The sequence below is a fragment of the Lipotes vexillifer genome, unplaced genomic scaffold (genome assembly GCF_000442215.2).
Source record: "Lipotes vexillifer unplaced genomic scaffold, Lipotes_vexillifer_v1.1 scaffold970, whole genome shotgun sequence".
Lineage (NCBI taxonomy): Eukaryota > Metazoa > Chordata > Mammalia > Artiodactyla > Lipotidae > Lipotes > Lipotes vexillifer.
Window position 1 is genome coordinate 1,073,312 of NW_006783115.1, and position 17,676 is coordinate 1,090,987.

A 17,676-nucleotide genomic window follows, 5' to 3' on the forward strand; every position below is an offset into this window, starting at 1 on the left:
AAACAGCTGCCACGGCCTCCAGGTTTCTTTCCCAGCCGCTGTTTTGGCAGAATGAGCCAGTTTGGACAGAGGCCCCTGGAGAGAAACCTCTAGATGGTTTTATCTCATTGTTTCTGACAAGCCTCGTTTAGGCTGGTTTACATCAAACGTCTTTCATTTGCCTTGCCATCTGGGCCATAGGTTTACTGTGTCACCTGAGATATGGGGTCAAAAACAGCATTATTTGAGGTGCCTGGAGCCACGGTCGGAAGAGATGTTGACCTGCAGATAAGGTGGAAAATCCCCAGTTTTGCTCCTCTTCTTGGTAAAACATGATCTTTGTTGCAGAGGGAGATACTGTGTGTACACTAGTGCTTGGGCCTACTGCCCCAGAAGCTAGAGAGGTACTAAATGTATCCTTAAACCACTGAAACACCTTCTCTTGACGTCCAGACTGACTCGGCTACTGAGGCCTGCGGACCTCATTAATCTTCATTGCCATAGGTGATGTTAGTAGTGATGTTGTAGCTACCATTCACTGGGGGCCTGTGATGTGCTGGGGTCTGAGAAAATTGTTAAGGAAGAAAAGATGGGGGTTAAGAGGCTAAACTCTGGAGCCAGCCTGCCTGGGCTCAAATCAGCTCTGCTTAACCTCTCTGAGCCTCAGTTCCCTCATCTGTAGGAATGGGGCTGATCCCGAACTTGATTAAATCGAAGATGCCGTCCATTAGAATATGCGCCGTTTCTTTTATGTACTACGAAGAGAGAAGGGCGGTGCCGTGAAACTGTGACCTGTCAACGAATGCAAAACACATTCTGATTTCAGAGATGTTACTTACAATGTGAGGAAATGCACACTGGAATCAATGAAATACCTCGAGAGTACCCACCTCCTGGGGCTCTTGTGCTTAGGCTGGTGTCAGGCACATAGAAAGGGCTCAGTCCACGTTAGCTGGTATTGTTTCTGTTGTCCCCATTTTACAGATGAGGAAGCTGAGGTTGAAGTCACCTCCCGAGGTCACCCGACAAGCAGTAAATGGTAGAGTTGGGATTTGGGTTCCCTCGGCTGTGTGTCTCTTTCATGGCCCCAAAATCATGTCCAATAACAGGGTACCCGCACCATGGATGAGATGGGAGATCAGGAACAGGCTGGCACCATGGCCGTGTGCCCGTGAGCCGGTCCTCCACCCTTCTGGGTCTCCCCATTCTCACCTGTAAGAGGTGGGTGATAACATGGACCCTGCAGGGATGCTGGGAAGGATGCCTGGATGTGAGAGAGGTCCCACATGTGCTCAGTAAACCTTCATCCTCTCCTCGGTTCCCTTCCCCACCACCCAGGCACAAGCAGCTTTTAGGGCACTGGCGTTAGCCACAGAAATCCCAAGCTCGGAGCAGTTGCCGTGGATAGTGGGACTGACTTGCCTGGACAATTGGAGCCTTGGGCACCCTGGACACCTGCCTAATGCCTGCTCCTGCTTAGAGCTCAGCCCTCACCTTCAGCTCAGCCTCCGATAAACACCTGAGCAGGCACAGCCAGGCCTGGAGCCCCTCATTCCCCTGTAGATGCTGCCCCTCAGGGCTGTGTGAAGCGTTTAGAAATAGTTACCTGGGGTGTCAATATTGGCTTAGATTTTAAAGCTTAACGCTGTTGTATTAATTGTTCATCCTTTCCTCGCTGATTTTTTTTTAAGTAAATTGTTCTTGGAAGGATAACGTACCTGCCAAAGTGTTCAGATCCTAAGAGCACGGCCTGATTAATTTCCACTAAATGCACATCCATACAACCAACGCCCAAATCAAAACGCAGAGCATCACCTGCCCCCAGCTCCCCCACCCCATCTCCATCCTCCCCACCCACCAGGGTCACTGCTGTGCTGACTTCTAACACATGGACCAGTTCTGTCTGCTTTTGCACTTTATATAAATGGAGTCATTGAGTGTGTGTGTGGCTTCTTTTGCTCAACATTAGGTTTAGAACTTCATGTCTTTTGCAGTTAGCAGTAATTTGCTTATTAACAGTTCAGTATGAATATATTTTGTTATACAGATATATCATAATTTATCCATTTTTCTGTCCGTGAACATTTGGGTAGGTTCCAGTTTGGGGCTATTATGAATGGGTTGCTATTAACATTCTAGAATATTCTAGTACATTCTGGTACATGTCTATAGGTGAACATGAGTGTGCATGCCTTCTGGCTACATACTTAGGAGATAAATTGCTGGTTATGGCTTATTTGTATATTTCACTTCAGTAAAAGTGCCAAGCTGTGGTCGTACCAGTTGATATCTTACCAGCCAGTGTGTGTGTGTGTGTGTGTGTGTGTGTGTGTGTGTGTGTGTGTGTGTGTGCGCGCGCGCGCGCAGGGGCTCCAGATGCCATAAGGTAGTGAGAGAAGCAAAGACTTTAGCAGCTGCAGCTGGAAAGGAGGATGTGAGCAGGGGAAAGGAGACAGGGATGGACATTTGGAGGCTGTAATTTCTATGCAGTTACCCTGAGAGTCTGGGAGGCTTGGAGCCTGTTGCGATTGTTCGCTTGGCCGTCTGCAGTGGGGACATATTTCTTCTGGGCTCTGGCCTGTAATGAGTGTAGGTGGCTGTTCAGGAACAGAGTCTCCAGGGGAGGGAATCCACCCACGGTCTCCGCCATCCCTAATACTCAAATGTCACTGTGGTCTAATTGGCTGTGCAGCCCACTGCCCCCCTCCACCTCAACTCCAGCAGTAGCAAACCCAGTGCCTGAGACAGCAAGGTGGGGACAGCCCTGAGTCACCATGGCTGCCCCTCGCCGACTTACTGGGCAACCCTGGACAGGCGGGCGAATCAGACTCCCTGTGAGTCAGCTACCCTGGGAATCTCACCTCAAGCAGGTGAAGAAACGAATCTCAGTTGAAGATCATGGATGATTATAGGTAGCATTGGTGGGTAAGTGGATACGTGGACAGGTAATGGACAGAAGGATGTGATGTGTGTATAAGTACGTAATTAATATATAATTTGCGCACAAATATGTGTATGTTCACCATTGTATTGATCATTCACCACCTCTCAGAATAGCCAGAGTTTCATGAATAATTACTGTGTTGGGCGTGGAGAGTTGCCTACACCTTGACACTCCTGATTCCGTGCGATTCTCCTAAGAAACCTTGTAAAGCAAAAACTGTCAGCCTCGTTTTACAGATAATGAAACTGAGGCTCAGAGAGGTTAGCTCTCCTGCCCAGGGTCACACAGCCACTGACTGACAAACCACGGTTCTAAGACAGTCTGACTCTGGGCCCCTGTTCTAACCAGTGTGCTCCACTCCCCACCTCCTCCTTCTCTCATTCAGTCCTCATACTAACTCTGTGGGTGGGTATCATTAGTTCCCTTTGATAGATGAGGAATCTGAGGCCCAGAGAGGTTAAGTAACCCATCCAGAGACACAATGACGCATGTAAGTAAAGAGCAGCGCTGGGATTCAAACAGATCCCTCTGATACCTGAGTTCTGGCTATAACCACACAATTTCAGCTAATTCAAGCCCACAGCAGGGCTCGGTAACTACTAAAGGAATGAATACAAAGCCAAGAATATTTTAGCAATCAAGTCACAGATTAAAAGAAAAATTCATGCCATCATTTAGACATAGATGGAAAATGAACTTTCCTAATGTCATTCCTTCTTCTTTCAGCCAATATTGGATGTGATGGACCAGATGTGATGCTAGGGGCTGGGGAATGCTATGGTGAATCTAGAACTCATTCATTTACTCGTTGATTCATTCACTCATTCATTTGCGGACTGTTTATCAAGTTCCTGGTCTGTGTGCGCCAGGATTCAGGCTCATTGCAGAGAAAAAGGATGGGTGAACACGCTGGCAATTAAATGAGGTGTTACTGTCACTGTATAATGTCCTTTTTCATCTTGTCATTCATCTTGAACCACTGGTCCTCGAAATGAGCTCAGTGAGGCTGAAAATAGTTTGAAAACCCTCTATCCAGACAGGCATCTGCTTTGGGGGAGTGTTACTGGTGTTTACACACCCCTGTCTAAAGGCTTGAATGCATTATTCACTGATGGTACTTAGTACACATCAGCGACCGCTTTGCTGGTCTTTCATCACTTTCCCCACACACCAGTGGATCCTGGCAAGTGAGAGCAGCTGGGCCGAGGGGCCGGCAGAGTGCCGTCTGAGTGCTGTCTGAGGACCCCAGAAGTTATCAGTTTACAAGCGAATTTTTACCTGTGAGAGCCTGTGTTAGACGGTACGTGGCAAAACCTGCTTCTGGGCTAGGCTAGACTCTGCAGGTGTCCTTGGATGCTGGGGGTAGCTGATAAAGATGCTGAAGAACACCAAAGGAATTGCTCCCAGACCCGAATCCCAGAACCAGAACTGAGGTCCAGTGCAAGGCTGTGGTGGCTTAGTATCTCACAGGCATAATAGTGGCATGTCCGCACACACCCACTCTCTATGTGTCACTTTTGTGTGTGTGTGCCGCGTGGCTTGCAGGATCTTTTTTCCCCAACCAGGGATAGAGCGCGGGTCCCGGCAGTGAAAGCACCGAGTCCTAAGCACTGGACCGCTAGGGAATTCCCTCTACGTGTCACTTTTAATAACTGTTGTGTGTGGCCCTTATCGCAACAACTGCCAACAATTAATTGTGTCCTTCTGCTTTCCAGCCTCTGTAAGGGCCGGACACTCTATTCTGTGGTCAGGGATGCCAAGATCGTCTTGGATGTCAACAAAACGAGGCAGATTGCCCAAGAAATTGTGAAGGTACCGTAGGGTCTGGGGCCTCCTCCCTGAACCTCAGAAGGACCCCTCCTGAGACTCATGGTCTGGCTTCAGATCAACAGTCTGGGCTTAAAAGAGATTAAACTTGACCTGCACACTACCAGGCCAGATACAACCATGAGGGATGGTCTACTAATGTTTGGTTTCCATCTGGTGCCCCATCATCATGATAATTGGGTGTGTGCGGAGACCCAGGGCGGGGAGAGGGACTCTTCTCATCGATAAACTCCTTTACCCCTTGAAGCCTTGAATTCCCATGAATGTGAGCCGTCTCTCTCCACAGCTGCTGGGGGAGCATCAAATTGTTTGGTGTTGTTTGGGATTAAAACAAACGGGAACATCCTGTGTTTTCTGCTGGCGCCTCGTTAGTCCATCGTCTTCCGGATTTTATTTCCCATCGGAAGCGTCAGGACTGAGCTGCAAAAAGAAATAAAAATGTGACTGCTCATTAAGGCAAAAAGAGAAGTCTAGACATTTCACCCTTAAGCTTGACCTCCCATAGACCCTTCTCCATGTTCTTGATTATCGCCTTGTGATATGTCTCTTGAGGCGCACAGTGAAATTCTGCAGTTGTGTGGGTTAAGTAGATCTAAGGAACAAGTCTCCTGCAGATGAGTTATTTTGCAGAACGGAAGTGGGGAAGATGGCTGATGGGATTCCTTACTCTGGGGGCCTCTTTTCGGGCTTGTCCCCGCCCCTTTCCCTCTGGGTAGATCTTCCTCCGTTTCTTCTTCAGGAAGCAGAAGAGCTTAGATGGAGGTGGTTTTGCTATGATCTGAGGGTGGTGGCAGATTTCTGTCTTGGGGACCCTGCCTGTTCCCACTCGCCATGCCTTCTCCACCCCACCTGCAAACCTTGGCATTTGGGTCCCAGATCTGCAGCTGTTCAGTGTGGTTTCAGTGGAAAGGCAAGGCATGTGAATCGTGAACCCAAGCCAGGCTGGCAGTGAGCGCATGGGTGTCCTCTGGCAGCTCCCTGTATCCTTGTTTCTTGCAGGGCATGGGCTACCTCCACGCCAAGGGAATCCTGCACAAGGACCTCAAGTCCAAGAACGTCTTCTATGACAACGGCAAAGTGGTGATCACAGACTTCGGGCTCTTCAGCATTTCCGGGGTGCTGCAGGCTGGCAGGTGAGAGGTGGTAGAAGGGCCCAGAGGGGCTCTTGACAAATGGCGGTCAGGGGATGAGAAGTCACCCAGATGGCTTCAGTGACCTAGACGCGATGCTGGACCTGAGGTCGCTTAGCTGCGCAGCTAGGCTGCTGAGCCCATGGTGCAGTGCGGATGCCCAGGTCACACTCTGAGTCCCATGGGGCCTGTCTTGGAAATGGCGCCTTTGAATGGGCACAAAGCATCCATCAGTCCTGCAACACCCTTGCCCTTGAGTTTCACTGGAAGACATTCTCCTTACTCCAAGCACGCACATGGAAGTTGGGCTCCCCCAAGCACCCTTGCTCAAAGTTTTCTTATGAATCCCGTTGTTTTAGTACATACAGCAGGAGTGTAGTTAAGAGCAAGGGATTTAAAGTCAGACCCACCCGGGGCCCAACTTGGCTCTGCCACTTATGAACTGTGCCTTCACTTTCCTGCAAGAAAAATGATGGGTATGATGATTCCTGCCTCAGAGGGTCGTTATGAGGGTAGAATAAGACAACACACAGCAAGCATCCAGCACGATGCCTGGAGCACATCAAGCACCACAAATAATACAGGGTTGGCCAAAAAGTTCGTTCGGGGTTTCTGTAGCATCTATGGACAAACCCAAACGAACTTTCTGGCCAAGCCAGTAGCTTCTGTGGAGTTGTTGTAATTAGTATTAATTTGCATATACCTCCTCAGTATCACCCAGGAGGGTCATTAACTATTGTTAAGTAATAAACTCTCAGCCACCACTCACCCTAGAGCAAGCTACCTTGAGTTGACCATGTGAAAAACAGCCTGATCCCAAATAAACAACCCATAATTCAGAAGGTCTGCCCTTTGTGACTTTTAATTTGGAGTGTGTGCTACACACACACACACACACACACACACACACACTTTAAACCCAGCATGTTCTCTCTAATCATGCCTCGTTTAACAAATGGTATGCCTCTCCAGAAAGGCAGCACCCCCCAAGCCCTGGTTTCTCTCATTGTACTTCCATTCCAGCTGCTTTGGAGAATCCCTGATCCCTTTGAGGTACACCCAGGAGCCCCCCAACAAAGTGAATTTTGTTCATGCTCTGTAATACCTTGAATCTCAGCCAGACCACCTGAAATTTGGTGGAGCCTGATCTAGCTGTTCCTGTGTGTTGCAGTAACAAACAGAAGCTTAAGGGGTTTTTTTTAGATTTTACTCCACCCAGAGATTCATCTCCAAAACTGCATCTAGTCCCTAAGATAAGAAAGTAAGTAGACAGGAAATTAACAAATGGATCAGTGGATAGATGGAGAGAGTCATCAAGTCAGAACCCAAGAAGCCAAGACCCCACTTAGGTTCCGGTTTACTGGTTGGGGAATCGCTCCCTCCCTGTTTCCATTGCCCCAGGCCAAGGGCAGAGGAAGCAGTTGGCGACATCACTATGAGCCCAAGTATTTGTGTCAAGACAAGAGGTGTAGCAGGCGTTGTCTTTAACCTAGCTCAAGGCTCTTAAGAAAAAAAAAAATCAGATTCCTCCCTCCTGGTGGCAGGTCCACATGCTTTCTCCTTGTCAGTGGCTTCTCCCCCAAAAACCAGAGGGCCTCTGATCTTTTCCCTTTATTTATTTATTAAAATTTATTTATTTATTTATTTTTGGCTGCGTTGGGTCTTCGTTGCTGCACTCAGGCTTTCTCTAGTTGTGGCGAGCGGGGTCTACTCTGTTGCGGTGCGCAGGCTTCTCATTGCGGTGGCTTCTCTTGTGGAGCACGGGCTCTAGGAGTGTGGGCTTCAGTAGTTGTGGCTCACGGGCTCAGTAGTTGTGGCACGTGGGCTCAGTAGTTGTGGCTTGCAGGCTTAGCTGCTCCGCGGCATGTGGGATCTTCCCGGACCAGGGCTCGAACCTGTGTCCCCTGCATTGGCAGGTGGATTCTTAACCACTGCGCCACCAGGGAAGTCCCTGATTTTTTCCCTTTAGATTCATGGTTTTCTGAAGCCACAGGGAGACGAGAAAGCAAAGGGAAAAGGAATGACCTTCAGCTCATTCATGAAGGCCCAGTGGCAACCAGGAAGGGAGTGCAAGTCAAGGGCAAGGTGGCTTCTGGCCTTGTCGCCCAGACAGCACACCACACCCGCCCCCACCGTGCCCCAGCCTGGCTGTCAACGCAAACCCAATTAGTGTTGCAAGAGGCCAGGGAGCCCTCTGCAATCTCTCCCAACCAGAGATCCACAGCGTCTGGCTACCCAGGAGTAGCCATTGGTGGCTTCCTGTGATTTTTTTCCCTGTTGGAGGGAAAATAGGGCTTAGTTCAGAACTTTGCTCCCAACTGGTGTGCTATAGAATTCGTGTAGAATTGTGGTTAGGAGTTTAGTCGCTGGAGTTTTAAGGACTTGCAATCAAACAGATGTTAGTTCTTTCACTTGTTACCTCCGTGGCTTTGGGAGGGTCACTTAAGCTTTTTGAGGCTATTTCCTGACCCACAGAACAGAGGTGATATCCATCTGATTGTGGGCACATAAGAATTAAGTTGGGTGGACAGCCCGACATACAGGAGGTACTCAGCAGGAGTTACTTGCCTTCCTACCATTCCCTCAGTTAGACCTTGGGGCATTGACAGTGCTGGGTGCCCAGATAGGGGAGATCAGCTGAGCCTGGGGTAAGGGCGGGGGTAGCAATAAGGTGAGCACGTTCTGAACATCCAGACAGATGCCAGAGCTTCCCCTGAGCCCGTCCCCGGCATTGCCTTGCCTACAGCTGTTCTGCCATCGTCCAGAAAAGGTGTCATTTGAGATGCCAGTGCTTTCATGCCAGTTGCCCACAGGCTGTTATTGATCGTAATAATAACCATAATGAAGATGATTTGGGTAGGTCACCGATGGGTCCATCACCATGGGAACAGGACACCCCAGGGTGTCTGTGCCAGGCCTGGCTTCCAGCCCCCTCTAGGCACGTGCTCACATCCGCCCCAGGATGATGGTTAGCGAGTGGCCAGCACCCTCCTTCCTGGCCCAGCCCTACAATTCCAAACCTCCACTGCCCCAGTGAGTCAGGAGAAGGCAGAGGGGGCTGTTGGATGAGATGGGAACAGGGACGTTTGCCCTTTTGGCAGCAGCATTCCACTCCACCCCACCCCACCGGGCCTGGTCATGCCAGTGGGGGAGCATGATATGTCCCCACCACACTGACGTTCTTTGGGTTTCTAGAACGCCCCAAAGAGGGCCTGCCTTGGGCCTTTGTCCTAACTTCTCTCCTGCCTGGAATATTCTTCTCCTTGTTCGTATGGCTGGATCCTTTATGTCATGAAAATCTTAGTTCACATTTTACCTAAAGTAAGCTCCCTCTTATCTTTGACACATTCTCCTATTTTAATCTTTCCTATCTAGATCATTCATTTGTCATCACTTTCCCCTACCAAAGTACAAGCTCCAGGAGGGCAGGGACTTTGTCAATCTTGTTCACTGCTGTGGTCCCAGTGCAGAGAACAGAGCCTAGGCATAGTGGGTGCTCATAAATACAGTTGGTCCTCATTATTCACGGATTCCATATCTGCAAATTCACCTACTCACTAAAATTTATTTGTAACCCCCAAATCAATACTCACGGCACATTCACAGTCATTCGTGGACATGTACAGGGTGGTGAAAAACGAGTCAACTGATGCACATGTTCCCAGCTGAGATCCAAGGAGAGGATGCTGTGCAGTTTTGTTTCAGCTCTCATCAGCGATGACCAGAGGCTGGAGATAGGATGGTGCAGTGCAGGGCAAGAAGCTCCAGCTCTGGGGCCAGTTGGATGGGTTTTGCAATTCTGCCCCCTGGTAGTGAGGCAGCCTCAGGGCAAGTCACGTAATACTTCTGAGCCTCATTTTCTCTTGCGTAAAATAAAATAGACTAGGACGAATTGTTTTTAGGATTTAAGATTATAATCTTTTTGAGATGTGTGCATGTGTGTGTATATATACATTTCCTCCAGGAGGAAAAACTCAGTTTTCACTAATTCAGTGTTTGCTGAGACTTTATAGAACATAAGCGCCACGAATAACAAGAACTGGCTGTATTTGTTAAATGAAGATGGAGAAGGGGGCGCCTCAGAGGTGAAGGGACACGATGACTGTTTGGGTGTTGGGTGTCTCTCTCCAGATCAGCCTTTCCTGCACCTCCCACTGAGTCTTGGCCTCAAGTACAAGGTCAGGCAGTGCTTGATGGGGGGCTAGGGATGGGGGAGGAACACAAGAAAGCCAGCAGAGATGGTCCAGGGACTTGGGGTCCGTGATGGAGGGCTGGTCCTCCCTGGGCTGTGAAACGGGGCTCACTCTGTGCTTTGCTTCTCCAGGCGTGATGACAAGCTGCGTATCCAGAGCGGCTGGCTGTGCCACTTGGCCCCGGAGATCATCCGCCAGCTGTCTCCAGACACAGAGGAAGACAAGCTCCCCTTCTCCAAACACTCGGACGTCTTTGCGCTTGGGTAGGTGGCCCACCCTGGCTTTTGAGAGCCCCAGCCTGGGCAGAGGGGCACTTCCCAAAGCATTCCTTTAGTGCTTCTGGAAGGGACAGGGCATCTGTCTGTGGAGGAAAAGGTGGCTGGATTTCTGGGTGAGTTAGGGGGGGTCTGAGTGGGCTGTAGTAGAGAGACCCTAGCAGACCTTCATGCCTGGTTTCTAACTGGTTGTGTGACCATGGCAAGTTACCTGATTCATTCATTCATTCGCGCAATAGCTATTTACTGGGTGCCTGTTATTAACAAATTGTCAAAAACTTAGTAGCTTAAAACGACCTTTATTATCTCAGGTTTCTGTGGCCAGGAATTTGGGTGTGGTTCTGAACTGGCTCAGGATCTTGCATTAGGCTGCAGTCAAGATGTTGGCCAGGGCTGCAGTCTCATCTGAAGGTTTGACAGGCTGAGGATCCATTTCCAAGGCGGCCTGCTCACATGGCTGTTGGCAGGAGGCCTCAGTTCCTCACCACACAGACCTTTCCAAAGGCTGCTTGAGTGACCCCAGAACACGGCGGCAAGAAGCTGCATTGCCTTTATGACCTAGTCACAGAAATTATACATCGTCACTTCTACCGTATTCTGTTTGTTAGAAGCAAGTCAGCAAATCATGGGGAGGGGAATTAAGCTCTACTTTTTACGGGAAGGAGTATCAAACAATTTGTGGACGTTTTAAAACCACCGTAGGCCCCTATTCTCTCTTGTCTGGTGGAAGGCAGACAAGGAAACAGTTTTTTTTTACAAAATTCTGTGATAAGTGCTATGCTGGGGATAAACACAGGACTGTGGGAAGAAAGGAGGAGCTAAATCCAACCTGGGAGATCAGAGAGAGCTTCCTGGAGGAGGTGACTCCTGAGCCTATGTTAAAGATTGAGTGTAAGTAGTCCAGGTGAGGGTAAGGTGAAGTGTTCCAGATAGAAGGAGCACATGAAAAGCAACAAGGATGAAAAAGAACAAACTGCCCACAATGGAGGAATATGTGGGGAGCAGGAGTGAAGGGAAGAAGAGGAAGCTTTTGGATGGAGAATCAGGAAAAAAATGAGCCTGGGGTGGTGAGATGAGAGACTAGAGAGGAAAGAAGGCATTCTGCAGGGACCTAGAGGCTGAGTTAAGGGGTTTTCATCTTCAGGGCAGTAGGGAGCCACTGATGGTTATTGAGCAGGAGAGTGACTTTTAAAAGTGTACTGAGCACATAGTCACACTCTGAGCTTTAGAACAATCACTACTGTGTTGAAAACAGAAAGGAGAAAGACAAGACTGGGGCCGGTTGACCAACCCGGGGGGAGATGCTGAGATTCTCTGCTGAATCAGTGCCAGTGGGTGTGAAAGCTGGGATTGGACATAAGGAGCAGCATTTTGGGGGTGGAAGTGATAGGGCTTGATTGTTGGTTTAAATGTGGGTGATGCCAGATACCTACCTGAAGCATCTTGGCGCAGAGAGTAGTGTCACTCACCAAAGCAGAGACCCTGGAGGTGGGGCAGGGTTGGGCCATGCCAGGAAGGCAGAGAGAGCAGATTTGGACACAGTGAGTTTGAGCTACCTTGGAGACAGCCAAGGGAAGCAACCGGAAGGTGGCTGAATCTACACATTTTAAGTTTGGGAAAGAAGAGTTCAGGACTTGTCCGCAATGAGAGTAACTGCAGCCGTGGGAGAGGATGAGGTGTCTTTGAAAGTACAGAGGAGGGAGAGAGGGTCCAGGGCACAGCCCTGAGATGCAGATCCAGACGCTCTGAGAAGGTACGGCAGGAAGGTTTCCATGCGCCTGCCCCTCAGATGGCCATGCTAATCCTCACCTTACCTCGACTGTGGGGGCGGTTACATGGACTGGCAGAGATAAGCTGGGAAAGCTGTTTGGGAAAGTTGGAGGCTTGCAGATGTGTGCAGTTAGATTTAGCGCCACCAAGAGATGTTACAGAGAATATCTTCCACGGAAAAGCACCCCTGCTGCGTCCTCTCTATAAATCGGGGTGGGGGCAGTGTTTGCTGGCACATCAGGATTCTCGCCATCTGTCACTTGGGCCCCTTAAGAGGCTGTCACTTGCCCTGATTAGTTTATGCCCAAATCTTTATCTAGTTAGATATTGTTATCTGAAACCAAATTGCAATAATTAAGTTGGTATATTTTACTATCAATTTAGCAAAAGAAGAAAGAACGTAATTAACAAAATATACCAAAGTAAGTAATTGGTTTTCCACTGCAGTTTTAATCTTTAGCAGTTTTTTTCCTCTTCAAGCGAGTTTCTCTTGAAAGTTAGGTTTGAAAGGAAGTTTTAAAGAGGCTTTTATTCCTGACACTGCTGAATTCTGAGGGGCCTGGTGCTCCCGGTTTCCTGCCAATTAGGTGCATCTTGTTGCTTGGGAACATCATGCTGGGGCATGACTTAGAACAAAAATGGACTTTAAAAGTGTATTGAGGGGCTTCCCTGGTGGCTCAGTGGTTGAGAGTCCGCCTGCCGATGCAGGGGACACGGGAGCTATTTGCATTCTTTTTGAAGCCTGGTGTGTGTTTTACCCAGAGCACGTTTCACAGGCTGAGCATTCACGTGGAGACCATCCTGCCGGGCAGGGCAGCTCTAGAACAGGAGAAACCTCCGGAGCTGCCCATCCTCTGGTGTCCCACTACACACCTAGCAGTCGGTCACAATGAGTAAAGGATAAAAAAAAAAAAAAAAAAAAAAAAGTGTATTGAGCACCGTGTTAAGTTTGTGATGGGTGCTGTCTCATGGTATCTTCAGAAGCACACTTTGAAGCAGGTACCATTGTTCCCAATTGACAGATGAGGAAACTGAGGCTCCGAGTGGCTTAGTGACTTGCCTTATGGTAATTAGCAATGAAGCTGGGAGTCGAACTTGAGACATCCTGACCCCAGGGTTGGAGCTTTAAACCACAGAGCCCCCAGGCTTGAGAGTCATTTCACCACTCAAAGCCCTACTTCCCTCAGCCATAAATCAAAGATAATAAAGCCCATTGAGACGTTCTAAGGATTAAATGAGAAAACACCTGTAAGGCACACAGCACAAGGCCAAGCTCCTGATAGGCTCCCTTTCCCCCCTTCACATGAGTGGTGCCTATACTCTGTGTGTGCCTTCTTCACTAGGCCCCAACCATCAACTAGAGGGCTGCCCTCCCAAATAGTTCACTGCCCCAATTACAAAGGACCCTCAAATGGGATGGAGTGTAGGTTTCTCAGTATAGCATAATGGCCAGTGGTATAATTCTGTAGTCAGATGGCTTCAACTCTGGCTATACCTCTTATTTTGCTGTATGACCCTGGGTAAGGTATGTAACCTTTGTGAGCTTCAGTTTCCCCAGCTGTAAAATGGAGCTGATAATAGCACTTCTTGTTTAAAATGTGGGTTTTATTATTATTCGGGTTTGATGAGGCCAATAGATCAGGAAACAACTACCACTGGATAGTTTGTTATTCACAGTCCCCAGAAGGAGAGCGCACATCATACCACGCAGGGCCACACGGGGAAACACCAGGGTCAGTCAGGAGGCAGAGGGAGCAGGAAGAAAATGTGGGCAAGAGCCGTTGTTGTGGTTTTCTCGGGAAGGAAGGGGTGAGGGCAGGGTAAGCAGGCTTAGCATTGGCTAGCTTAACTAATTTCAGTGGGCTCTGGGGTATGGGGGCTGTCCTGAGTAGGGAAGGGGAATATTGGCCCTGAGCCTGATAGAGGAGATGGAGGGATGGTGGAGGACTTTGGATTGTTTAGTTTGCATATGAAAAGCATACTTACAGGTCAGTCCTTTACTATCTCTAGGAATTGGCTAGCCCTGGGAGGGGCAGTCCCGCCAGGGTCAGCAAGGCCCCAGATAGCAGAACAGCAGAATAAAAGGCATGCTAATACACCTCCCCCATAATCATAGTAAATACAAAAGGCTAAGATTAGTGTCTAGCACAGAGTGAAAACTCAATAAGTGTTATTGTTTATGATGAAAAGAACTAGAATCATCCAGCACGTAACTTGAGAACTTCCTGACCACCTAACTCAACATCCCACCACCTGAGCATCACCACCCCTCCTCGCCCCAGAGGGATGAGAAGATGCTGAGAGGCGGACCCCTAGAAATAGCTGGTTTGATACAGTCCTCTATCAGTAAAAAGGATAACTGAGTGCTTCGTGTTCTTTAAAGCAAATTTACATAAATTATCTTAGGTTAGAAGAAAGATCATTTCCTAGGATGGTTTCAGTTAGTCCCTGAGTTGGGGAATCTTCTCAGTGAGTTGAGACCTATCCCCACCGTACAGCTCAGTGACACCCCAGCATCCTCTGAACACCCCGACACATGCACCATGGTCCTCACTGCCGCCCACACCTCCCAGCGTCACTTAGGCACTGCCCAGCCCATCTCCCCATCCGTCCCCACGTGCCGCTCACTGCAGCAGGCAGTCGTTCCTTCCATCATTACGACGTCGTGATTTATGAAATGGACGATAACATAGTCGATCTCTCTAGAATAATTCCGGCATCGAGTTGTTCTGGCATTCAGCCTCCCAGATAAACATTCTTCCCCTGCAGTTTTATCATCATTCTCATTTGGCAAGTAAGGAAACCTGTATTCAGAAGGGAAGCAGCCTACCCAGTGACATATTACTAGCATAGAATAGAATCAGGACTTGAACCCAAGGCAGTCTGACCCTCAGATTGTTTTTTTTTTTACTTTCCACTATTTCAAAGGAAGTTTCCTTCTTAGAAAACACAAATATAATAGAAAAAAATTCTGTCCTTTCTATCACTGAGAGGGAGGCCTTGTTAACGTTTTGCTGTGTTGCGCTTATTCTCTTGTCCATACATATATAGTGGTATTTAAAAAGCATAACATACCTTATATACAGTTTTGTGTCCTGCTTTTTTCACTTGAAATTATATTTTGAGCATTTTTTATGTCAGCAAAATTTCTTTGAAATGTTATAATAATAATAAATATCTTAGTTTATGGATTTACCATAATACATGTAACCAATTCTTGTTATTTTTTTAATCTTTATTGGAGTATAATTGCTTTACAATGTGACGTTAGTTTCTGCCATACAACAAAATGAATCAGCTATATGTATACATATATCCCCATATCCCCTCCCGCTTGAGCCCTCCTCCCACCTTCCCTATCCCACCCCCCTAGGTCGTCACAAAGCACTGAGCTGATCTCCCTGTGCTATGCAGCAGCTTCCCATTGCTATTTTACATTTGGTAGTGTGTATATGTGAATGCTACTCTCTCACTGCGGCCCAGCCTCCCCCTCCCCCCACGACCTCAAGTCCATTCTCTACATCAGCGTCTTTATTCCTGCCCTCCACTAGGTTCATCAGTACAATTTTTCTAGATTCCATGTATATGTCTTAGCATACGGTATTTGTTTTTCTCTTTCTGACTTACTTCACTCTGTATGAAAGACTCTAGGTCCATCCACCTTACTACAAGTAACTCACTTTCATTCCTTTTTATGGCTGAGTAATATTTCATTGTGTATGTGTGCCACATCTCCTTTATCCATTCATCTGTTGATGGACACTTAGGTTGCTTCCACGTCCTGGCTATTGTAAATGGTGCTGCAGTGAACATTGTGGTACATGTATCTTTTTGAATTACGGTTTTCTCAGGGTATATGCCCAGTAGGAGGATTGCTGGGTCATATAGTAGTTCTATTTTTAGTTTTTTAAGGAATCTCCATACCGTTCTCCATAGTGACTGTATCAGTTTGCATTCCCACCAACAGTGCAGGAGGATTCCCATTTCTCCGCACCCTCTCCAGCATTTATTGTTTCTAGATTTTTTGATGATGGCCATTCTGACCAGTGTGAGGTGATACCTCATTGTAGTTTTGATTTGCATTTCTCTAATGATTAGTGGTGTTGAGCATCCTTTCATGTGTGTGTTGGCAATCTGTATATCTTCCTTGGAGAAATGTCTATTTAGGTCTTCTGCCCATTTTTGGATTGGATTGTTTGTTTTTTTGTTATTGAGCTGCATGAGCTGCTTGTAAATTTTGGAGATTAATCCTTTGTCAGTTGCTTCATTTGCAAATATTTTCTCCCATTCTGAGCGTTGTCTTTTCGTCTTGTTTATGGTTTCCTTTGCTGTGCAAAAGCTTTGAAGTTTCATTAGGTCCCATTTGTTTATTTTTGTTTTTATTTCCATTTCTCTAGGAGGTGGGTCAAAAAGGATCTTGCCGTGATTTATGTCATAGAGTGTTCTGCCTATGTTTTCCTCTAAGAGTTTTATAGTGTCTGGCCTTACATTTAGGTCTTTCATCCATTTTGAGTTTATTTTTGTGTATGGTGTTAGGAAGTGTCAATTCTTGTTATTGAACAATTGTGTTATTGCTACTTTTTTCAGTGTTCTATATAATGGTGCACAGAAGATCCTTGTAATTGAGTTTTTGTCTGTATCCCTTATATTCCCCTTACAATAGTTTCCTAAAATTACAAGCATGGGGTCAGAGATCCTAGCCGCATTATATTAGACTGTTCAGGTTCTAGCTTTTGATTCATTTTAATTCAGGCACCAGAGAAGATATCCTGGGATAAGCATGACTTCTAAGACACTGACAAAGCTTTATGTACATCTTAGGTAGCAAAACACCAGCCCTGTGAGGCAGAAACTAGGGGGCCAGAGTGGTTAACCAGCAGGCTGACTGGGTGGGCGTGTGTTGGTAAGGGGACACAGAGTTGCAAGGGACATATCACACCCTTTAACAATGTCTGCCAACAGGACAATCTGGTATGAACTCCATGCCAGAGAGTGGCCTTTCAAGACCCAACCAGCAGAGGCAATAATCTGGCAAATGGGCACAGGCATGAAACCCAACCTCAGCCAGATTGGCATGGGAAAAGAAATCTCGGTAAGTCCCAGGGTAGTGCCAGGTCTGGGGGATGAGGGGAGAAGCAGACACAATTCTGGGCCTTCTTTTTCCTGCACGTTAATAAGGTTGCAAACGCTTTCCTGGAGGGTGACAAAAAAGCCTGCGCACAGACTTGTCAGGTAATGATTTGGAGCTTAGAAGGCAAAGCTTTTGAACTATGCCTGCAATTCAGGTTCCTACTATCAGGGCACAGTAACACTTGGCCAGGTTTTTCCTAGCAAGGGATTGCTGAACCTAGTAGAACCAGTGAATCCCTCTTTTTCTGTTATTTTTTTAAAGACATACATTAAGATATCACTGGTAGGGGCTTCCCTGGTGGCGCAGTGGTTGAGAGTCCGCCTGCCGATGCAGGGGACACGGGTTCGTGCCCCCGGCCGGGAAGATCCCTCATGCCGCGGAGCGGCTGGGGCCGTGAGCCCAGGCCGCTGAGGCTGTGCGTCCGGAG

General features: G+C 47.7%; 1 protein-coding gene across 1 annotated transcript in view; it reads left to right on the forward strand.

Moving 5' to 3' along the window:
* KSR2 (kinase suppressor of ras 2) overlaps nucleotides 1–17,676 on the forward strand; it is a 412,338-nt gene that overhangs the window by 393,719 nt on the left and 943 nt on the right. Inside the window, exons 15-18 of the mRNA XM_007455851.1 lie at nucleotides 4,639–4,735; nucleotides 5,750–5,883; nucleotides 10,205–10,336; nucleotides 17,081–17,210. Coding sequence (XP_007455913.1) covers nucleotides 4,639–4,735; nucleotides 5,750–5,883; nucleotides 10,205–10,336; nucleotides 17,081–17,210 — 493 coding nt within the window. The remainder of the gene's footprint in view (nucleotides 1–4,638; nucleotides 4,736–5,749; nucleotides 5,884–10,204; nucleotides 10,337–17,080; nucleotides 17,211–17,676) is intronic.